This window comes from Poeciliopsis prolifica, unplaced genomic scaffold, assembly GCF_027474105.1.
Source record: "Poeciliopsis prolifica strain line A6 unplaced genomic scaffold, Auburn_PproV2 SCAFFOLD019, whole genome shotgun sequence".
NCBI classification, from domain to species: domain Eukaryota; kingdom Metazoa; phylum Chordata; class Actinopteri; order Cyprinodontiformes; family Poeciliidae; genus Poeciliopsis; species Poeciliopsis prolifica.
In genome coordinates this window covers 3,019,845-3,042,634 of record NW_026562394.1, presented here as the reverse complement: position 1 = coordinate 3,042,634, position 22,790 = coordinate 3,019,845, and the positions used below count along the sequence as shown (strand labels likewise).

The 22,790-nt window shown below is 38.9% G+C and overlaps 3 protein-coding genes across 11 annotated transcripts in view; 1 reads left to right on the top strand and 2 right to left on the bottom strand.

Moving 5' to 3' along the window:
* Window positions 1–769, top strand: part of LOC129368514 (sodium/potassium/calcium exchanger 3-like) — a 30,450-nt gene extending 29,681 nt beyond the window's left edge. The window contains exons 17-18 of the mRNA XM_055043527.1: window positions 66–117; window positions 208–769. Coding sequence (XP_054899502.1) covers window positions 66–117; window positions 208–293 — 138 coding nt within the window. The 3' untranslated portion in view covers window positions 294–769. The remainder of the gene's footprint in view (window positions 1–65; window positions 118–207) is intronic.
* Window positions 770–3,962: 3,193 nt separating this feature from the next.
* dpf2 (double PHD fingers 2) lies at window positions 3,963–16,098 on the bottom strand. 5 transcript variants are annotated; one of them, XM_055043524.1, is made up of 12 exons: window positions 15,986–16,098; window positions 12,763–12,923; window positions 11,863–11,970; window positions 11,529–11,707; window positions 11,323–11,415; window positions 11,178–11,256; window positions 10,902–10,943; window positions 8,581–8,718; window positions 8,364–8,498; window positions 8,151–8,263; window positions 7,608–7,683; window positions 3,963–6,137 (listed from the first exon to the last, which is right to left on the bottom strand). In XM_055043524.1, the coding sequence occupies exons 1-12, from the start codon at window positions 16,015–16,017 to the stop codon at window positions 6,055–6,057; spliced, it is 1,239 nt and encodes a 412-aa protein (XP_054899499.1). In that variant the 5' UTR covers window positions 16,018–16,098; the 3' UTR covers window positions 3,963–6,054. The 5 variants fall into 5 exon arrangements, with proteins under 5 accessions (XP_054899499.1, XP_054899497.1, XP_054899498.1 ...); XM_055043522.1 differs by having other exon boundaries at window positions 7,608–7,689; window positions 15,986–16,096; XM_055043523.1 differs by having other exon boundaries at window positions 7,608–7,689; window positions 8,364–8,495; window positions 15,986–16,096.
* Window positions 16,099–17,342: 1,244 nt separating this feature from the next.
* The window catches only part of LOC129368429 (spectrin beta chain, non-erythrocytic 1), a 56,995-nt gene continuing 51,547 nt past the window's right edge, over window positions 17,343–22,790 (bottom strand). For all 5 annotated transcript variants that reach the window (XM_055043387.1, XM_055043388.1, XM_055043390.1 and 2 more), the window contains one exon: window positions 17,343–22,726. In XM_055043387.1, the coding sequence (XP_054899362.1) occupies window positions 22,523–22,726 (204 nt within the window). In that variant the 3' untranslated portion in view covers window positions 17,343–22,522. The remainder of the gene's footprint in view (window positions 22,727–22,790) is intronic.

Below are 22,790 nucleotides of genomic sequence, written 5' to 3'. Positions count from 1 at the left end.
AATGCAACAGAGTTGGCAGTAAACATAAAAAAGGAAAAAGTAACCGTTTTCCTGTTTCCCCTCAGGTGATGAGTGTACATCTAAACCACTGGAGGCTGGACCGCCGGCTGGGTCTGGGTCTGTTGTTTCTCTATGCGGTCTTCCTTCTCTGCTCCATCCTTTTTGGACAGATGTAAGACCTGACGGTTGCATTTCCCCTTTCTATAGACTCGTCTAATAGGTTCCCTGTTTCCCACACGTACAGTTCATCTGAAGCCAAACAAAGAAAAAAAACAACAAAAAAAACCGAGTGAAAGTGGCGTGGTTTTCCTTGTGACAATTTCTGTGCACCTATGTAGGAATCACTATGGTAATGTTGTACAACTACACAAATACACAAGTTTTTTTTTTTTTTTCTTTTTTGGTTGTTTTGTATAGTGCAGTGTTTGATTACTGTATTTAGACATACAGAAATTGTCTTTAGTTTTTTTTTTTTGCAAAAGCAATTACAGAAAAGGCAGATGAAGCAGCAATATTGTTAGATATTTATCAACTGTAATAAGAAAGTGACACTGAAAATTGTGATTTTAAAACCTTGTTTTTGCAATGAGAAACATTTTGAATCTATTTATTAGCAATAATTAATCTGGGTTGTCATGGTTTTTGTTTTTTCGGAGGGGCATTTATTTGGTGACATCCTTTTTTCAGATTATTTTTAAGTGGAGGCCTTATCAGAATCCCACTTCTATAAAGTATTTAATATTTCCATTAAAACTTCACGTTAGCTTGCTGGCTGTTGCTAATAAGCTAATCTAAACAACTTTCTGTTGTTTATATATAACAACAGAAAGTTGTTATATAGATGCCAACAGCAGTGTCTATTATATATATATATATATATATATATATATATATATATGCCAACAACACTGCTGTTATCAATATATATATATATATATATATATATATATATATATATATATATATATATACACTGCTGTTATCAGTGTTATCTATATATATATATATATATATATATATAGATAACACTGCTGTTATCAGTGTTATCTATATATATATATATATATATATATATATATATATATATATATATATATATATATAGATGCCAAACAACACTGTCACAATCTTCTCAACAGGTTTCAGTTCACAGTAAGTTTTCATAACTTATTTATTTATATTCTCGTTTTTGTTCCAACTGCAGCTAAGCTAATTAATTTAAGCCAACAAGCTGGGTCACCAACGTTACCACAGGCTAGTGTAGTCTAATGCTAACTGGTGCTAAAATCACTGTTTCCACTGCAGCTTCTGCCTAAACGTATCTAGCACTTAATACACTACTGCACCTGACAGAAGGGGGAAATGAGACCTGAGACAAAAAGAAATGATCACTGCTGTGTCGTGTTTGGGACGCCTTTTAAACACATATGTTCTGAATGTACACCCTCTGATTTTAACAATAGTTATCTGATGGTATCAGATGAGTTAGTTGATATTAAAATGCACAATGTTGTGATAATTAATGTTTTGATGATTTTTGCCTCACTACTTCAAGCCAGTCAGTTCTGGTACTTAAAGTAATTAAAGAGAATAACCGAGTACGGCAGTATTTTTAGAAGTCTTATTACTATGAATGAGTATTGCAATCTTTGTATTTTAGTGCAGAAAAGTAGCATACTTCCTGTTTAGATACAACAATCAATGTAATGTTTCTTAAATGTGTTTTAGTAAAAAATATTTGAATTTAATGACATTGTTTATTAAAGACAATCCAGAGAAACTAGAGTATAAACCCATGTACATTTACAAGATGAGTCTGTTTTCTGATGAATCAGTCAGAGTAAACCAAGTCTGTCATACAAAAAAAAAAAAGAACAATTATTCACAGTATTGATTTTTATTTTACAGTGGAAGTATTTTTGATTGTTAGATTTGTAAATTCTCAAAGTTTCTTTAAAGGGAAACATTTTTTTTCCCAGGTGGTTGTAAAATGATCATTGTCTACTTTGTAATGTTTATAAATGTTAAAATAACTTGCATAGTTTTACAATAATGACTGTCCTACAAAGACTTGTTCTGTGGTAATTTGATATTTTTAAAAACAGAGCTGTAATCTTGTTGGTGTATTTTATTTTAACCGCTTATTTGTAATGAATTGATGGGCTCTGAAAGCTTTAGGTCAACGCATTATACAGTCATTTCTTTAATTTCTATTTAAAATCCAGATTTTTTTCCCGTTGCACTCTTGGGTTTAACTTCCTAATCCAGCATTTGATTGATTTTTTTATTTTTTTTTTACATCTTGCCTGAGGCAGAAGTTGTACCGTCCTCATGACCTCCAGCCTCGTTTTGCCAGCAGATGACTCTGCCTCAGACGCTGACGTCTATTTTCACTCAGCTGTCAGGAGTCTCTGCGATCAGCCTCTGAGCCACATTTGGTAATAATTACAAACCAAACAGCTGAGCTCAGGTCTCCAAAGAATGTTTCTGTTCATTCTGCTTGATGTCTGAAGAAGAACGTAACTTAAGAGTCAAATTAACAGCTTAGCATATTTTTATTGGATCATAGAAAGACTGTTGTTTCTTGAGTGCAATAAAAAAAAAGTGCAATAACTGATTTTCTGTCAGAAATGATTCTGAATAAATTAAATCTAAATAGTTTTGTTGCTCAGAGGGATAATGACTTTAATATTTTAATTGTAGATGGATTTAAAAAATTAGAAATATCGCTTTAAATGCCAATAGTGCTGCTAACTTATTAGTGACCCTATATTATGTCGTCTCGACAGATAAATGTAAAAAAAATGAAACTTTTTATATTTGTAGAGAAAAATTAAAACTTTCCAAATGATTTTAAATTGTATTAGCAGGTCCAGACTGGAAACAAACAAATACCTGAGTGGTGCATCACTAGTAATATTTGTTTTGTAAAGCCACCAAAACAACAGCTTGTTTTTAAATAATTTAACTACTATAGGAGAATAAAAGACACCAAATGATGGAGCTCATTATTTTTCTTTCTTTATTTTATTTTTTTTACAATAAAACATTCCATCACAATTCAAATAAAAGTCCACCCAAGAAAAATTCCCCTAATCTGTAAACCTATGATTTTGATTTAAATATTATGTAACAAAGAATTCTCTCCCAATGCAAAAACAGAAGCATAATCTAATAACAATAATCACGTGGCGGTTGTACTGTGAAATAAAATAAGGTGAGAAATGTCCCTGTTAATGTGAGTTTCCTCGTCTCTCGTAATCACAAGAAATTTTGCTTTGAGCTTTGGAAGAAAGAGGCTTCAGCTGAGACCTGGATCACAGGATTAACTAAAGAAGCAACTGAATCCTAAACGTCACTGACGATAGACATAAAAAGAACAGATAAATAGTTTACTAACCCCTCTTCATAGACAAAGCAGTAAGTTATAGGAAAGTAAACCAAGTCATACTGGTGTAATGCTTTAGTTATTGTTAGTTGGCTATTGAAAGGACATGATAGCATGGTTAAATTATTTTACACTGCTTCCCCAGACACACGTACCGACTCGGCTCTGAGACGACTATATGAAGTGAACATGCAGCTGAATATTAATGCAGAACCTGCAGCTATAATCACCGTTACTTTGACTCTTCCGACTTATCTATATCATGGTTTGATTCTTTAAATACTGATTCTGTTTGAGGTAAAGGAACTGCTTCTGCTTTTCAGCCACATTTAGAAAAGCTAAGAAGAACAGCAGCCTCTCCAGGACTGAACATACGTACGACTCCTCTAGAATATAGAACCACTTGCATATCTGGGGCCAAACAGTTTGTGTGATAACATCTTCTGCTAGGCTAAAGTTAAAGTATTGCACATTATCTGTCCAGCTGGCTGCTTCGAGTCCCTGTCCTCCCAGCGTCCACACAACCTCAATGTCAACATTCGGCGCCAGATGTGGCAAATGATGAGCAAACTGATAAAACACAGCAATATTCCCTTTATTAGGCAGCAGACAACAACAGGGTTTAGTTTTTGTCATGGTTATGACCGGAGCATGGGTATGTTTGGTGCAGTCCTCAGGTGCAGTCCCTTAGTTAAGGACAGACAAGACAGTGGCTCCCGGACATTGACACAACCGAGTCTGTGTTCACACTGCAGCTTCAAGTGACCCAATTCTGATTTTTTTGCTTATTCAGATAATTATTTTTTATTTATTTTTTTGCCATGACCGTTCACTCTTCCAAATATGTGTGATCAGTATGGGATCTCCAGTGTGAACAGCAAACGACCTGAAAGTGCCTGGCATGCGCAGTAGAGGGCGCAATAGCGACAGCGTGCTCAGTGTTTTGACAATCGCTGTAGAAAGAAGAGGAAGTGCTCAGCGTTTGCGGAAGTAAACATGGATGCTAGTGATGGAGCCTAGTTTACACATTTGAAGTTTGAAGCATATTAACAACTTAATCCTCATTATAGTCCTCCGGGGTGGTTGTTTTTCTTCCCACATATCAGTGACATTCAAGTCGGATGAATTGAATGTCAGGTCACATTTGAATCGGATACGTATCGGCCGGGGTTGTATTCGAACAAAAGCCGACTTGCATTATCATGAAAAGATCAGATACAGGTTGCATTACAGCTAAATAAATAAATCGGAATTGGGACACTTCAGGCTGCAGAGTTGACACAGCGGAGTAACAATGACAGGTTTTTTGTGACATTAAAATATGAGACCATGAGCATTTTTCCCTCTGATTAAGACGGGAACTGAATTTAGAAAAAAGAAGAAAGGAAAGCTTCAATAACCTGGTTACAACCGTTTGCACACTCTCCAACTAAATACCATTTGATCTAAAACCTGTCTTCAGACATCATCAGTAGGAGTAAAGACATCTTGAATTGCCAAACATTCTCCAAATATATGAGATTGAGAGGAAGCCATTGATCAGACATCCGAAGGTTTGTGGTGTTTATGAGATTGTAATTTTCTAAGGATCCTCATGATGTGTTTGGTCCAAACACAACCCAGGAGTTTACATGCTGCTTCATCAGACCAGAACATTCTCCCACATGGAGGTAGGTCATTTTCTTTAAAGGAAAAAGCTTAGTGGTCGTTTAGACCAAATTCAGACTTAACTGATGTTCAATGTACACACAAGATTTGATATTAAAACTGGAGCAAAAGGTCAAAGGGTGTGCAAACAAGTTATTGCTATTTTACTCTTTAACCTTTTGAAACAAATTTGTTTTTTAAATAGTACAGAATATGTCACAAACGGTGGGAAAAGTTTTGAAATAAGTCACTACATCACAAAAATAGGACAATATGAGGCATGTGCACGCGTCGGTGCGTCACCATGACGATTGACCCGAGAGATAAAGGTCCAACCTGCCATGTTTGAAGCGGCGCAGCCTGTGGAGCCACGCTGAGAAACATCAGAGGGATTCTATTTGTACTTCCTGTTTGTTTTTATTGTGAAGACGTTGAACCCTTTACAGTCGCAGTGAATCCCTTTGACTGCATCAGGTGGATCAAAAATCCACTAAGTGCCACAAAAATCATGTGGTTGTGGCCTTTCTCCTAAAATGATAGCTAATATTAAACACAGTCGTTCCTTTTTTCCCAAAGCTTTACATACATAATAATCTTTACCATAGAAATATATAAATATTATAAAATGTATTTGTTTTTCACCATGATCAAGCTTTTTAAACTCCATAAAATCAGTACGTTACAGGACAGAGACGAAGCTTTAGCAACTTTAGGTATAAAAGCTGAACGCAAAGTGGAAGTTTGGCCGTTTATGACACGTCTCTGAAACAAACGATACCAAACTGGCTAAATGTGGCGAGTGGATGAAAATAAAAACCCATTGGACTGGATCTAAGGCCGGAACTGTGTAACAGTCATAATGTGGTGCTAATTGAGGCCAGTCTGATCGGGCGTTCCTCCTGGATCCAGAGCACACTCCACCCCCACGCCGACGCCTGGTGAAGGGGACGGAGGAGGTCGTTGTATACCTTGAAGGGTTCACCGTAATGCTGCAGGACGGGTGGGCGACGGAGCGGCCATCACGACGTGGGTGCGTTCTGATTCTGGAATATGGACGCCTTGTCTTTCAGAAGGGCCAGACATAAATGGCAGCTCCAGCTCCCTGAAAGATGACAGAGAAAGTCGAGTTGAGAAATGTTTAAAAGTTGATGCTCCGATGAGTCTGGTGACGTTTTACCAACTTTACCAAGGAGAGTCAACGACTTGTTTATCAAAATGATGTTCAAGAATGTGTTGGACATTATTTTGCTGTCCTAGTGCATATCTTTAATGTTTGTATTTTTCTGATGATGCAAATGGAAGAAAATCACCACAGGATTGTATTTGGGCCAAAGGTTAAAATTTTTCATTTAACATCTGTTGTTCTCTGGCTAAAACCATATTGAGGTCCAGATCTCAGAAATTTGTGCTACCAAATCCTATTTAAAATATACATTTTTAAATATATTGCAAATTGTAGTGTAAATCAATGTTTTGTCAATATTTCCAAGGATTACTGACTGTAAGACACCAGCAGGTGGCGCTAATTTGTTCATTTACGTTGTGAAAAACAAAGGTGTGGCATCCTAAAATCAATACCACAGATATTCAGTAAAATACGTTGTCATTTCTCTTTCAAATTATTAAGGTGTTATTATTCGGCAAACAAAACATGAATCGTTTTGCATTTATAGGATGAAAAAGTTTTCAGGCATTTCGAAGTCAAGATTTAAACAGAAAATGGCATTTAAGGAGTTAATTTCAAAAACACATTGCATATTTGCTTTGCATGATGAGGATGAAAGCTAATAATAGTATCCATTTTGAAATATGTAATCAGGGAATAAATATGTCCATTACTTCATTTATTGGAACATTATTTTGTGTTCTAGGACAAAAAGTGCGACATTTATAATAAAATCTGCTACCACATAAAAAAAAATAATGACGGTTTAAAGTCTCCAGAGAAGGTTTACGAGGATATTTATGGGAATTTTTGACCATACTAAAATGTTTTTGTACGCTGGAGCATTAAGAGTTCCTTTTACTGGCTGAGGCCGACTCTTGGGCTCGACCAAAACCAGACAGTGTATCGCCACGCAAAGCAGCAGGATTTGTTTCTACAGAAAACCTGCTTTAATAACCCATTTCTTCCCATACATTACAGAAGACTTGGTGATGTCAGGGTTTAATGTGGCTGCTCAGCTATAAAAACCATTCCAGGCACCATTTCTGAATATATCTGAAGGTCACATTAAGTCATCACTTCAAGGAGATTCTGATCTTCCCGATTTATTTATAACTTTGTTATAAATCCTCTACTTTACTGTGGAATAGCGAGAAAATTTCACGACTGGATTTATTGAACCAGGATGGAGTTTACCAATATGCAGATATTCTTTGTTTGGCGAAGCAGCTGGTGAGGCTCGGTGCTGAAACACCCGCAGTCAAGGAATTGATGGAGGAGCGAAAACTTTTAGCAACAAAAAGCATTTTGCTAATCTTTTTAACTGTTTATAAATCACATTCTGGGCACACAGTTTTTGATAAAAGAGCTTCATTGTCTGAAACAGTGTCTCATTAATGTCGTTACCTTCTGGAGGTTCAGACATCGGCGGGTTGAGGCAGTACATGTGATAGCCTCTATCGCAGTCATCACAGAAGAGAAGCTGATCCTTGAAGAAACACAATCAGAACTCATGAACTTTCTTAGAGAAACTCTTTGGCCCTTGCATGCAAGTCTGTAAAGGACAAATCCAGCTTAAATACCAAACATTATGATTCATATTTCTCTGAAAACTGAATCAGACTGCTGAATCCCATTTATTCACACCAATTATTTTACATAAACTTGACATAAACCTTTACAACAAACAAGTTAAATAAGAACTTTTAGGCTCTGTCCACAAAAAATTGTTGCTTATTATACCCTTTTCTAAAAGGTTTCTAATCAAAGCTGCATAATAAAAACAGGAGATGTAGACTAAAAAGAATTAATAATAAACTAAACAGTTCTGGGGCCTCCAAAGTCTGGGCTGCTGCCCTGTTAAATAGGTGAATCACTTAAAACTGGGCCATTCTGGACAGCAATTCCTGTATTTCAGAGTTCAACTCCATACTAATATTAGAGACTCACATCATTTTCAGAGGTACCGCACATGTTGCAGCATTTGCACTCTATGCACTGCCAGCGATACGTCTTCACAGCAGCCATCATTACAGGAGTAAACTGCAGGCAGGACGGGTGGCCTTTGTTCACCACACACAAGAAAAGAAACGTTCTCACAGATTAGTGAACAGGTCTATGTGTGCAGTCTGCATGCCTCTTTCAGAAATCTCAAGGACGTACCGGAGCGTCCACAGTCCGAGCAGGACACCAGCTCTTCTGATTGGCCCGTCTTGTGATTGGTTTTGGAGTCTCCCAAGCAGAAATCGCAGTAATTATTAGGTAATGCAAGACCATCTGGGCCTTTTTTGGGAGCTGCTTCAGGGAATAAAAAAATAGTTATCAGTTACCAGTGATGCCTGCATAGTGACACAGAAAGTCTCTGGTGCTCGTTTCTTACTTTTTGGCTCCTCAGGCAGCGGGAGGGCCGACTCGTTCATCTCCAGGTCATCCTTCTCCTCGCCCTCCTCCTCCGCCAGGTGGGAGTGGGCGTAGTGATAGCTCAGGCCTGGGCGGTTCTTGTAGCGCTTCCCACAGACTGACACCAAAATAAGTAAACAGATTTTCAAAAAGAAGAAGAAAAAGCACAAATCTGTGCAGTGAAAAAAAAACAGAATGAAAGGTGAGGATCTAACCAAAGCGATTTATTTTTGTCTTCTCACTAAAATAAAAGACCTGCTGTATTTCTGAAGAATAAAGTGCTTTCTACTTATTAGGACTGCAGTGGTTTGAGAGAAGCCTCTGTTAGACGGTTCATGTGGGGAGAAGTGATGATGCAAACAGGAAATCTCTTTCAACACACAAAGTTTCAATGTTTTTTTATAATGAATATTAAAGTTGGAACAGAATTACAAGCTGCAGTCAAAGAAGTAGAAATGGGGAAATACAGATGACATTCTGCTGATTTAAAAAAAAAAACAATGTTGCTTTGTAAAGTAGTCATACTATCTAGTTTTTAAAAAATATATAAAAATCTGACAAGTGCGTCATGCATTTGTATTCTGAGCCAGTCCTTGGTTGAAACATTTTTCACTGAAAATTACAGCCATAAATCTTTCAGGGTATATTTCTAACAGCATTGCATGTACAGGGACTGAAATTTATGCCTTTCAGTCTTTGTAATAAAATGCTCCAGCAAGGTTACATTTGATGGAGTTTGTGAGCACCAGTTTTCATGTGTTGCTATAAATTATAAGGATTTTAACGCAAATGCGCTCTAATCTGACAGATTTCTCTGGAGCCCTGGTTGTTTTTACGATTGTTATCCAACTTAATGTTTTTTCCTGAATGTACTTTGTCAATCCTGGCAGGCTATCTTGTTTCTGCTAATAAAATGGAATCCCGCACCATCATGCTGCCACCTACATATTTCTACTAAAGTGAGGTTGTGCTCAGGGTGATGGAGGCTCCCTTACCGCCACACACAATTTTCATTTTGATCTCAGCTGATCGAGCGCTTTGTTTCACTTGTAAGGGGCAAAAAAGTGAAAGATGGGAACTTTTAATAACATTCTTTCTTTCTGCACAACTGAAGCCAGGAGTGTTGACTAGGAATCTCTGCAGCTCCTCCAAAGCTACCACAAGCCTTTTGGCTGCATTATGGTGAATGTTGGTTAATACAAAGATGGACTATTTATTAACTGGGTGACTTCTGTGAGTCTTAATGTTCTAAGGAGGAGGGGGCAAGGTCAAAATGCATGCCACACGTTTTAGATTTTTACTCAAAAATAAATAAATAAAATCACGTATTTTCCTTTCACTTTCTGGTGCTTATGTGAAATCCCAGGTAGACACACTAAAGTTTGTAGTTATAGAGACAAATGGTGAAAACGTTCAGGTGTCATGATTATGTGTGCAGGGTACAGTCACTATTTAGGTTTAGTAAACAACTAGAAGATGCAGTTAAAAGTATGAAATTAATCAGCTCTTCAATCTTAAACATAAATGATTGGTTTAATAATTTTAAGTAAGTCAGACGAAAAACCCCCCTCCAACAGTAATCCCTTGGTTTTCATGTGCTCTGTAAACCACTGAGATTAAAGGAGATTATGTGATACCAGGCATCCCCAGCTTGAAAACAGTACAAAGATAAAACTGTGTGACGCTGCCACTCTGGGAGGGTGGGGTTGTTACATGATGAGTGTAACAAGTCAAAGATGAGACTTCTTCTTTCACTGCCGCACCAAGATCTGCTTTTCATTTCCTCAAAACGCTAACCATCATATTTCGTCATCTGTCAGCTAAAACAAGCATCTTGGGTGAAAGTCTGAAGATCTAAATAAGCACATCAAACCATGTGACTGTCGCCGGTGGCTGAACAGACTGAAAAGGTCATGCAAACATCAAACTGACTCAATATCAAAGCAAAGGCCTTTAGAAAAAATAGAATATGAAATGAGTGAATGTTCAGAAGGGTGCAAACAAAAAAACAGACAAAAATCAAACCTCATGCATTAACTAAAAAGTTTAGCTGGAAAATTTACCGATACTCATCTTCAAGAACTAAACTTAAGCCGAGAGCTACCGAAACCTTCAAAATCTGGTTCATTACATTTGGATACGAGTCTTTGTTTTTGGTCTAGAGAAACTGCAAGCAAAAGAAAAATTCCTCCTTCCAGAAAAAAAAAAAAAAAAAAAAACAGAACAATGACAGTACATAAAAATACATACATCTACTCAGTAACAGACAATGAGAGAAAGAAGTGATGAAGAGAAATCTACCTCTTTCAGAAGGTTTTGAAATGTGCTTTTGTTTGATAGTGTCTGGAAGAGAGAGGAGAATCAGAGGAGAGCACAGACAGAAGATCAGAGAAACAGAAACAGTCGGTCAGCAATGAAAGCGAAACAGTTTCAATAGAGGGAAGAAAAACAGTTCAAGAGGTACAGATTCTCAATTTGAATTTAGGAAAGAGGTGGAGGAAACCAAAAGAACAGCAACAAGAAGCAGCAGAACTCTAACTAGCTTTGTTAAAGGACTACTGTCGCATGAGGACTCACTGTCACAGGCGTAGGGCTTGTCCCTGTCCTCCATCGCTGCCGTGTCCAGCTTCTTCCTGCCGCTACCCACTCCTCGACCCTGCGGACGAGGCTGGAGTCAACCCAAAGTTCGAATAAATGAAGAAACAACATAGTTAATTTTTACCTTCCCTTTCCCTTTGCCTCTTCTTTTAGGCGTGTCTTCCTCGTAGTCTTCGTCGTCCAGGTCATCCAGGAAGTCGTCTGGCTCGAGAATTCTCTATGTTGAAGAGAGGAGGAGGAAGGAAGATAAATAGAGCGGACAGCAAGTCCAGGTTGAACATCTGATTTCATGTCGGCAGTAAATGAGATGTCGGTAGTGAGAACAGGAACCTTTCTAATCCGGGTGGAGGGGTTCAGGCTGCCGGTGTAGTCGCTCTGATTGGAGTCTTCTTCTGACCCCCGGATGTCCGCCGGGGTCCGTTTGTCCAGAGGTTCCCCCTTCAGCAAGGCCTCCAAGCTGCTGCCATCTGACGACAGCAGGACATCCTTCTTCAGCCCCAAATCTAATTCTAAGAGTAAAAAACAGATCGAGACAGAAACTTCTTAATACTTTGCTTTCATGCTTCAACATGAAAGTTACAAATGAAGTATCCTGCAGTTTTACCAGGCATGTTACTGAAAACCTAATTAAATAGAGAGCAAGCCGAGCTCTTTGCCCTGGTACCTGATTTGACAGGAGGAAAGATGAGGCGTGGATCTTCTGGAGGATGAGTTCTCCGTTTCTTCCTCCACCTCCTGGCTGGGTACGTGTAGAGCTGACCCGGAGCCATGCCTGAGGAGAGGAGAGCTCATCACTGACCGGTCCAGATCGATGGACGCGCGGCAGGCTGATGGAGGCACTCAGACTAAATGACTCAGCAGCGGCTTCCTTCCTAATGGAAGATGCCATGTCTGATCTCAGTGTGTTGAAGTTGTCTCTTTGTAGCATTCAGAAGGAAATTAAAGCTGGCAACACCTGTTCCTAACCCAGCATCTCTCTGATCAGCTTTCTTGTCCTTGCTGAACAAAAGTATTTCTACAGAATAATGCTACCAAGAGAACCTCTTAACATGTTTACACCTTCCATTAAAGACACAACTGAAGCAACAACTAGTAGTTACGACGTCAACTCATTCTCGATCCTGAGCTGTTGACCTCTGCAGAGAATAAAATCCATACAAAATGCTTAAATACAAATTTGTGGTTATTAGGAGAGTAAATGTGGGAAAGATGAACAGGTAGGAATGCTTCTGCTAGGAGTTTCCATCTCCTTAGATTTCTACTTCTTTCAAAGGGTTTAAGGGCTCAGAATGGACTTTTGAAATTGGTTCTCGTTGCATCTGTGTGACAAAAATCAAATATTTTACCCCCTCTCCATTGGAAGCCATTGTGTGTTTGGTCTGAAGTTTGAGGGTGTATTTGTTTGATCGGAAAACACCAGGATGCTGCTGCAGAGGGAGATTGGCTCGGTGTGTCTGTGTAAAAACGAACATCTGAAAACCACCCGACTGCGTGTCAACAGTTCGACTTTGCTCTGGTTGTGTTAAGCTCTGTAAAATCTCTGAGAGCAAATCTGGAGTCTTACCAGGGCCCCGGTGTCTCTTCTCCATCCAGATGTAGCAGTTGCTCTGAGCCACGCCGGTCTGAGAGTCCAAGAATGGCATTCGAACGCTCCTCTCAGCGCACAGCCTGGCGTTGTAGTTGTGACACTGCTCCAAGGCATCTCTGTAGTACTGCTCTCCCAATCTGAGCAGAACAAGAAGTTGAAATATTTAATTAATAAGAAAATGTCCAACAGCGGTTTGGTACCACGAGTCATTTCTAATAAAAAAAATAAATGTGTTTTATTTTGTATGGGAAAGGGTTCAGCCTCATCAGTATTTCCTGAGGCGTGTCTCTTTGCTGCACAAGCATGTTTTTACAGTGGCAGCGAGAAACAGTTGGCAACATTATTTAAAGTGTTCATAGTGACAGGCCGGCCGCAGCAGCTGGGCCTCAATCAAGACTCCAAGGTCGACTAAGTCAGACCAGGTTATTTATGAACACACTTAAAGGGGAACTCACTGACTGACTCCTAACAAAATATGGATAACAGGGAAAATCAAGGAAAACGCATTAGTAAAATATACAGCTACAGTTAAGACTCAGTCTTTTTTATTACTTAAACAAATTAACTTAAACAAGCTCTGACAATGTCAACTATTAGTGAAGTCTAAATAACAGAGAGATGGGTTTTTATCCACACTTCCTACTTTGTAGAAGAATTGCAAGCAGAGTAAAAAGTTAGATCAAACTAGCCAAAAAGTTTTCTTCCACTGCAGGAAGTGAGCTGCAGTTGAGCAAGAGGCTGGCTACTACCCAGATACCGGTATTTCAGCGGTCGAGTCTACTTCCTTAAAGTTACTCCAGTTAAACACAGAACTTAACCGTACCCAGCAGCTCTCGAGTGGAAAAAGCTGAAAGCAGTATTTATTTGAATATCAATCATACAAAAAAAATGTTTCCAGTAAGAGTCACTGCTCAGTCATGAGCTCAACATTTTAACTGCAACATTCAGCATTTACTCCCTAATAAATCTGGTGCTGAAGAATGCAACCTGAGAATACAGTGAAATGAGTCAAATGTAACCATTTACTGTCTGTGCCAGTCATACATTTACATACGACATATTGTTTCTATTAATATACAAAAACTAAGAGGCTTCTATTGTGGATAAAAGTCCACAATAAGCTCGATCAAGTCTTATCAGACCTGGAAGAGCTCATTTTAATTGGTTAGCTTGGCAGCAAAGACTTTGCTTTGAGGATGATGTCATGGTCGGACCAGAAACAGTTTAATCTAACTTGACCCATTTCAAAAGATTTTTGATTAATGTACAATTGGTACACCCAACTTTGTTTCCGCCATGGGATTCAAACTCTCAATGACAGATTTGCTAGGACAACAAAGAATAACCACAAAATGACAAAGGCTTCAGTATAACATGAACAGGAAGTGACAACAGCACCATAATCTACAGAAAGAGCAATTTAATATCATTATGAACTGGGAGTATAGACAGAAATGCTTGACATACATGAATGAAATGTGGTGCTTTCTTCTGGAGAAAAATGTTTGAGTTATTATGCTAAAATGACAAAAATGAAGTTTGGATACGAAGTAAGGACACTTAGCTCGACCTGATAGTCTTGTTCTACTTCCAGTGCTACTGGAATGTTGCACAAACTGGTGTAATAAATACAGAGCTCTATCCTTAATTCAAATTAACATTAAAATTAGGACCTGGTTGTTCCAACTGGACAGTGATTGTAAAGACAAAACTAAATTGCTTGGAACGGATAAAACATTCCAAACAATGTTTTATCTTTAGAAACAGTCCTGACTGCAACCTTATTGAAAATGCACTAAATAGTTATGCGTGTAGAGGAAAACCATCCCATTTATACACTGTAAAAGATTGCCAGAAAAAAGATAATACATGTAGCTACAAATATGTTATGTCGTTTGATTTCTCTGGCACTAGTTAAAGGGGACTAAACAAAATGTTACTAATCAGGATTCAGGGGTTCCACCAGTGTATTTTAAGCCTGGCAGGCCACCAGGCTTTACTTGTGCCCCCACCAGGCCAAACTTTGCTTATTTATTTAAGTCTTCTTAAAATGTTTTCATTTTTTAAGACTTTATAGTTGGTGTTCAGGTATTAATCACCAATGTTTCAATGATACATAATCATCAAGTGATGTTTTCTAATTTCTTGCCAACTTTAAAAAATGTTTAACTCAAAAACATGACAGGCTGCTGGATGAATGACTGGCACCCAACCAACAGGCTTAGTAAGTTTTATGGGGGAAATCTTAGGGTTGATTAATAAATTATAACTTGCATGTATGTATAGGTTAACCCACAGTTTATTAAAATTTATGCACCTAATTCTTATTTTTAACGTTTATTCAAGTTATATGTTGTAAACCCAGTCTATCTTTCAAAAACAACTATTTAAATTACTCCATAAAAGCTTAAAAACGATCAAAAATCTATGTTTATAAGTGTATGGAAAGTTTGACAGGAACTGATGAACACAAACATACATTTAAAAAGTTATCAAAGCACGTTTTACATATTTTCACAACATTGCGGAGGTTAATTTGAGGACATGTGTCGGTATGTTGTGTGTGTAATCTCAGTTAAATGCTTGTAATCAGAGTGTAACATTAACCAGGGCTCAGGCTGCATCATGAGGGAGACAGCGGAAATGGAGGAACGGTTGAGCTCACACACACGCCTCATCAAAGCAATAAACTTTACACCTCAAAAAGAGTTGCAGTGACCTGATCTAAAGCGTGACAGCTACAGAAGCGTCTAAGCTTTCAAAATTAAAGAAAAAAAACTTCACCGCCCGTCTTTCATTCATCAAAAAACTAGTCGGCCAGTTGTCATAAACAGCGTTGGACTCTTTAGCTTGTTAGCGTGCGAGCCACCTAGCTGCGTCGACCGTTTGACCACAAGGACGTAACAATTAAGAACAAGTACACAGCAAGGAAACTTCACACACGTTTCTCAACACATATTGGTAGCTCGCGTGTGTATAAAAGTATAAGTGGCGTGTCTGCTAACTTCTACTTTCATTCCAGGATGTAAAAAGACAGACGCGACGCTTCGACAGCGTTGGCTAACCGCACTAAAACAGAATGCTCCAAAGCTAGCTGGCGAAATAGTCGGTGAATGAGTAACTATACAGACGGAATAACGTGACTGAGGTGAGCGTCACTTTTATAGGTATAAAATCTGCAAGGAAGTCCAGTACTTACAGTTTGACAACATTCTCAACAACAGCTGCCATCTTGCTTTAAAACACGGGTAAAGTGCCTGCCGGGTAATGAGTGCCCCCTGTCTGGACTTGTAGGCGGATGAAGCAGAAGCTTGAATTCGTGCGGCTCCTAGTGCCGAATAGGCGTCACTGCAATTAGGTGGATGACATTTTAAAGAACGTTTAGCTTAGTTTTTTGTTTGTTTGTTTGTTTGTTTTTTCCCCAAATGGAGTTTTGTCAATGACGGCAAGTTAACTTTTATTGTTGCGGGGCGCAGAACATGCGGGGTGGTTATGCACCGGCCCCGCGCATGCGCACAACCGACCCGGCCCCGCGCATGCGCACAACCGCTCGGGCCCCGCGCATGCGCACAACCGACCCGGCCCCACGCATGCGCACAACCAACCCGGCCCCACGCATGCGCACAACCAACCCGGCCGCGCGCATGCGCACAACCGACCCGGCCCCTGCCGTGTAGTCATTGTCCGCGGTAGCATCTTCAGTCTGGCTAGCTTTCTGAGAGGACAAACTGCCGTTTCTCAGCCCTCTCGAAAGCAGACTCTCTCATTGCCGGTGCAGTGAAGTTATTCCAGGCAAACAGGGAAGGAACAGCTCCACTTTTGAGGCGGCTGGTGGTGGATCCGCTAACAAAATCCTCCGGTGTGAAGTGGCGGCTACATACGAAAGTGCTCCCCGTCTTTATGCAAAAGTCCTGACCTTCATCTCTTCGGGTCGCCTGGATCCACTGAACGCATGATATGACAGATAAGGCTGTTTCCTTGTCCCACATGAACAACCAGGGACTGAACAAAAACAACTGCGCCGAGACTGAGCCGTTTTCCTAGCCTTTTAATGCTAACGCTATAGCCACCGGAAGTTGTCCAACCCCACATCCGCTTTCAAACCCGGAAGCGTGAAAAAGGTCGGCATACAAAATTAAAAATACAAAATTTTAAAAAATCGTATTTTATTATCACATTACAGCAAAAGAAAAAAAAAGTATATTCAGACAACATAGGTGAAGGAGGTGTCCAGTTTTAGTTTTACCTGTAGGATATTTGCCTCCATGGGGATTTTGGCTGCTTTTCTGTCAGTTAAGGTGGACTGCATTGCACTGTGTATATGTAGTCTTGACTGCTGAAATTTATGTTTTGTTTTTCTATAGGTTGATATGTAGAAACTTTTTTTGTTGTTGTTGAATCCTAATAATATAGGCATATTTGGTTGTTAAATATGTTGAAAAATTAAACACTAGTCTAAAGAATCTCGCTTTGGACATCCATTTAATCCCTCTTTTTAGTCTGGAACATAAGAAACCATGTGAACCAGCATAAAAAAAGAAACCCAACCTCCTGTGTTGATTAAACCGTTTTATTATTCCTAATATTAGATGTAGATACACAAGTCAACAAACAGTATTTTTGATTTGTAATGAAAATGCTCCACAGCACACTGACATCGTGTGGAAGAGTCTGGCATTACAGACACATACCTGAAAAAAAATGGGACAGCAGTTGTACTTTTTGCAATAAGTTGCATTAGTAACAGTAGTAGTAATAGTAACAACAGTAGCAATAATGGTCATAAGAGCAATTAATACAAGTACTGGTATTAACAACTCTGAATTACAGAGGAAGGAACAGACATTTGTCAAAGGTACTGAGAAATGAGAGAAGAAAAGGGTTATCAAATGCTGCAAGACAGACCACTGGATGAAAAAAATACAAGCTCCCATTGGACAGCAAATATTCAGCATTCTTCTGAAAGAGGAAGCTCAAACTGTCAGCAGTCTATATTTAACCACATCTAATACTTAACATGTAAAAGCTGCTTTTCTTCATCGATACCAGCACTCTTCGATCCAAAAACCTGCTTGACATCAATAATGCATACTTCTTAAGTTCTGGTCAAAGCTCACCAGTAGCACAAAGTTATATTGTTTTAGAAAGGATGCAATATGCAACATCAAATCATAGCCAGTTGAGGACATTCCCACAAGACTGGAGTACCAAAGTGGTATCAATGTGAGTATACGTGATACAGAGCCTGTGTACAGTATGTCAAGTATGAGTTAAGCTTCACTTGACCAATTTGGCCAAATTCAGTTGAGTTCATTCACATTCAAACGAGCCAGTATGAAAATAGACTGTGTGACCTCTGAGCTGGAGCTCGGCAGCATCAGTCGGATCTGGTATTAAACGTTGGGAGAACGGGTAGCACTGGGAGTCACACCAGCTTGTCCACCAAGGAGGATCAACGCCTCTCTTCCAATTTGTGCCAATTGCGTTGGCTCACGTAATGCATGTTGTGTAGTTCTTTGATTGTGGCTTAATTTCAGAAACTAGAAGCTCTGAGCCATGTCTGGTATATTCAGTCCTACAGACAGAAACAGGTGTGCTTTATAAAGTTGGGGCTGCCTGCTCTTAAGCAATCTGCGTTCAGAAGGATTTCCTTCATCTAAATAGTCCTGGTTTGGACAAGAAAAAGAAAACCATTCGGTTTAAAAGGTGAAAGTTGTTTCGTCGCCATTTTGTACCCCCACTTTGTACCTACATGTCATTCCATGTCATACCAATTATCTTTATTAATGATTGGGACAAATCACCATAAAATCTACTCTTGACAAAATGACCAGCATCCCTTTTGAGCTGATTTGTGCGACCAGCCTGCAGTTCAGATAAACTAGGCCTGGGGCGATTAGCAGTCTCAAGATGCATCAAACAGAAAAAAAAATATAATCTCCAACACCTTCCTCTTGTTTACAAAAAACAAAAAGGATTTTTGAAAATAACCCTACCTGCGAAACAGTAATGGTGTGAAAAGGAACCTTTTAAAAAATTGAGCAGCATGTCTGTTAAGCAGCCAACTGCAGGCTAGCTACCAGAGCAGGTAACCAGACTAATTAACTAGCGAATACCTCATATTGCTATATAAAAACCAAATAACAGTTACAAAAACTGTAATATTCTGCACAGTAAGCACTTGAAAACTACTAACAATAAGACATTACATATGCTTGTTTTAAATGTTGGCTGAAATTATGTGGTATTTTTAATTCTGATTAAAATTACCAGCCCATGCCGAGGTGCGACATCCATATAGGTAAACACTTTTACAAGTCATGCCACTCAAATACCAGAGTTGTAGGGGTACATATACTGTGTTCCAAATTATTATGCAAGTGATATTTTCTTAAATGGTCAATGCAAATGGTCAGTATAATTTTTAAGTCATGAACTATTGCAGTATAAATAAAATTTTACTGAACAAAGCTCCCCATGAGAACAGCATGTTTTCAAAAATAAAAAACTCAAAATGCACTGTTCCAAATTATTATGCACAACAGATTTTCTAAAAATTTTATGGATTATAATGAACTGTAAACGGTCATTCTTTGAATGTGCGGCATTAAGTGGACATGTACTAAAATCAAAAGCTATTTCAAACAAAAACATCTTAACAGACAGTTACATGTTAGCATAGGAGCCCTTCTTTGAGATCACTTGCACAATTCTTGCATCCATTGAACTTGTGAGTTTACGGAAAGTTTCTGCTTGAATTTCTCTGCAGGATGTCAGAATACTTTCCTAGAGCTGCTGTTTTGCTGTGATCTGCATTCCACCCTCAGATCTACTACTTGAGGAAACTCCAAAGGTTCTCAATAGGGTTGAGGTCAGAGGATGGTGACCACACCATGAGTTTCTCCCTTTTTGTGCCTATAGCAGCCAATGACACAGTGGTATTCCTCAGCATGAGATGGTGCATTGCCATGCGTGATTTTGCTACTGAAGGTACGGATCTTCTTTTTGAACCATGAAAGAAAGTGATCAATCAGAAAGTCCATCTACTTTGCTGAGGTCATTTTTACACCTTCATGGAGAGAGGACTGACCAGCTCTCTCTCTCTCCATGATTTTGGACCAAAAAATGACTCCACCACCTCCTTGCTGACATCACAGCTGTGTTGGGACGTAGTGCCCATCCACCACCAATCACTACTGCGTCCATCATCAGTGAACAAGTCTGTTTGAAAATTAATCTTCATGTACGGCTGGGCCCAATGCGACAGTTTCTGCTTGTGAGCTCTGGTTAGGAGCCCAATAGTCGGTTCATGCACCACAAGCCTCTGAAGGATCCTCCACCTTGAGGTTCCAGAGGCAACCTCAAGGTGGATGTTTCAAATAACTTTGTAAGGGCATTTTAACAGCGGCCTTCTTAATTCAATGAATTTGTCAAACAGAAACCTTCCTCATTATGCCTTTATCTGTACAAACCCATATTTGTTCTGAATCAGCCACAAATCTCTTCACAGTACGATGATAAAGCTTCAGTTTTTGTTACATATCTAATGTTTTCATACGGTTCTACACTATCTGATGATTTTCGTCAGCAGATCCTTTCTCTTTCCCACATTGCTTGAAACCTGTGGCCTGCTTAATAATGTGGAACATCCTTCTTAAGTAGATTTTCTTTAATTGAGCTCACCAGACAAACTAATCAACCAGCTTTCTGAAATTAATTATAGTGATTCAAAGAGCCCTGACACACAATACCATCTATAAATTTAGTAGCACAACAAAAAATGTGATCTTTATGACACTTGAATCCAATTTGTATAATAATTTGGAACATTGTGTATACTGTTAAAAAAAAAAAACACAAATTGCAGCTAACGTCTTATACTGTTTACTTGGTTTTATGCAAGATCAGGTGCAGCAATGAACTATTGTGTAAATTTGTACTAATGTCTACATCCTGTAAAGGTCCTTTTCATAAACAATATCTGAGGAAACTATCACCTAGTATTTGCATACATTTGCTCTGCTAGAGTGAGTTTCTGCCAAATTACATCTAATCGTTACGTCTGGTCCTGATTAAAAGCTGTTTCCAGAATAAATTAACATATAAAGTAGGTGGTGATGTTCAGACACGTACAATAATCATCCCACATTGTCATGCCATATATTCAGATTAAAACAAAATAGCAAAACGGCTTATTAAACTAACTGCAGACTGTTTTCCTCAGTAACTTGGCTGCTTGTAAGCAGAGCTTCGCATGGTCGCCATCATTGTATCTAGACTAATAATCCACTAACATACATTAGGTCATTGCCACAGGGCACATGGTTAACATTCACTTCTTTGTACTAAGAAAACTTTAAGACTGTTTCGAATGAAGGGTGTGTTTGTAAAAAGGGATCAGAATAAATGTAGTGTGTTCAAGTAAAGGTCAGGCTCATGTATGGTTGTAAGAGAGCACCTAAAGCGTCTTCATCAATGCCCTTCCTGTCTCACTTCCATTCCCCTCGCTTGGCAAAGTCTGTCCTTCAGTCCTGCTCTCCTCACCGCAGTCTGCCGCCACAAAATGTGCTTCAGCTTCTCGTCTGCAAACTGTCCCCAAAGCTTTCATTTCAGACCCAAAAAAAAAGAAAAAAAAAAAAAAAAAACGGAAAATAGTTTAGGAGACTAAAACGAAGAGGAGAAAAATAATGTCTAGAGGAATGTTACTGGTACTATAAAGCAAAAGGAAAAGTAAAAATTTTCAGAAAATTACTCCAGTGATACTTTGCTTGTGTCTGGTTTTCGAAAAGCGACATCCATCTGACTGTATTTAATTAGGAACAAATAAACATGCAAAATCCACAGCACCACAACTCACACACGCTCACACTAGAAAACTAGTCTGCTTTATGAAGAAAAAAAACAAAGTTAAAAATCAAGCAGAAAAGATCACTCAAAAGAAATCATCAAATGCAGGCAAAATCGGGAGATAAACAAGAAAAAAGAATTATGAGACCACTAATTAAATATATGTATATATGATTTTCCCAGTGTACCTGTGATCATTTAACGCACACGGCTAAAACTCGAGCTTTATTTTTGTTGCAAAACACCTCATAAATGATCTTTCCTAAAGAGAAAAAAATACAAGGGCAAGACCAACATTCTCCACTAGTTGAACCAAATTTGTTTCTCTCCACAACATAAATCAAGGTCATTAATTAGTTTTCTTCTCAAACCATACATTGCAAAAGATAAATATTAATAATAATATTAATCAAGTTACTAACATCAACATAAAAACAAACGGATGTTATCGCCCCCAAAAGAGAAGGCTTGTGAGGAGTGGGGAAAAAAACCCACGATCCGCAGGTTTCCTGGAGACTCCGTCCACTAGGTGTCACTGTGAGACGATTCCTGCAGAGGACGAGCCGCTTCAGTCGTCTGACCTGTTCAATTCAGCTGATGTTACCGACTCAGACCAACAAACTTGTCTGACGCTAGTCTGGGGGATAAATGTGAATAGCAAGTACAGATCGGGAGAAAATAAAGTAAACAAGAGATTAAAACACTGAGGGAAACAAACAGAAAAGGAAGTCAAAAAAAATTTGAAGAGTCCCAAGTGACAGATGTGGTGGCAATTCCTCGGGTCCCGCATGGAGAGCAGTGCGTCTGTCTGACCTGTGTGTACCTTTCTGTCCGCCTGCCTCAGTCTGTGGAATTTTTTCGATTTTGGATGTTTCCATTTACAAATGTCCTATTTCTTCTTGCCAAAGAAGCTGAATCTCTTCTCACGATCCTTCTCTTTTCCCTCTTTGTTGCGCATGGTTACACCTTCTCCTGAGCTTGGCGAGATGGGGGGCATCGTCATGGCGCGGCTGAGTCGGGGCGCTCCCGGCGAGTCCCCTGATCCCGATGGCATGGAGCCAGCGATGGACTGAATCCAGGAACTCATTTCCGCCTTATAAAAAACAACAAAGGTTTTATTATACCTCATCATTCATTCATTCATTTAAAATGACAAG

Excerpts from the sequence above, each read along its gene's own strand:
- dpf2 (XM_055043522.1), bottom strand. The coding sequence starts at position 16,017 with ATGGCAGCTGTTGTTGAGAATGTTGTCAAACT. Across the intron at positions 10,944-11,177 it reads CAAGCCCTACGCCTGTGACA|ACACTATCAAACAAAAGCAC; the intron begins GTGAGTCCTCAT and ends TCTCTCTTCCAG. Across the intron at positions 8,719-10,901 it reads TTCAAAACCTTCTGAAAGAG|TCTGTGGGAAGCGCTACAAG; the intron begins GTAGATTTCTCT and ends TTTTGGTGTCAG.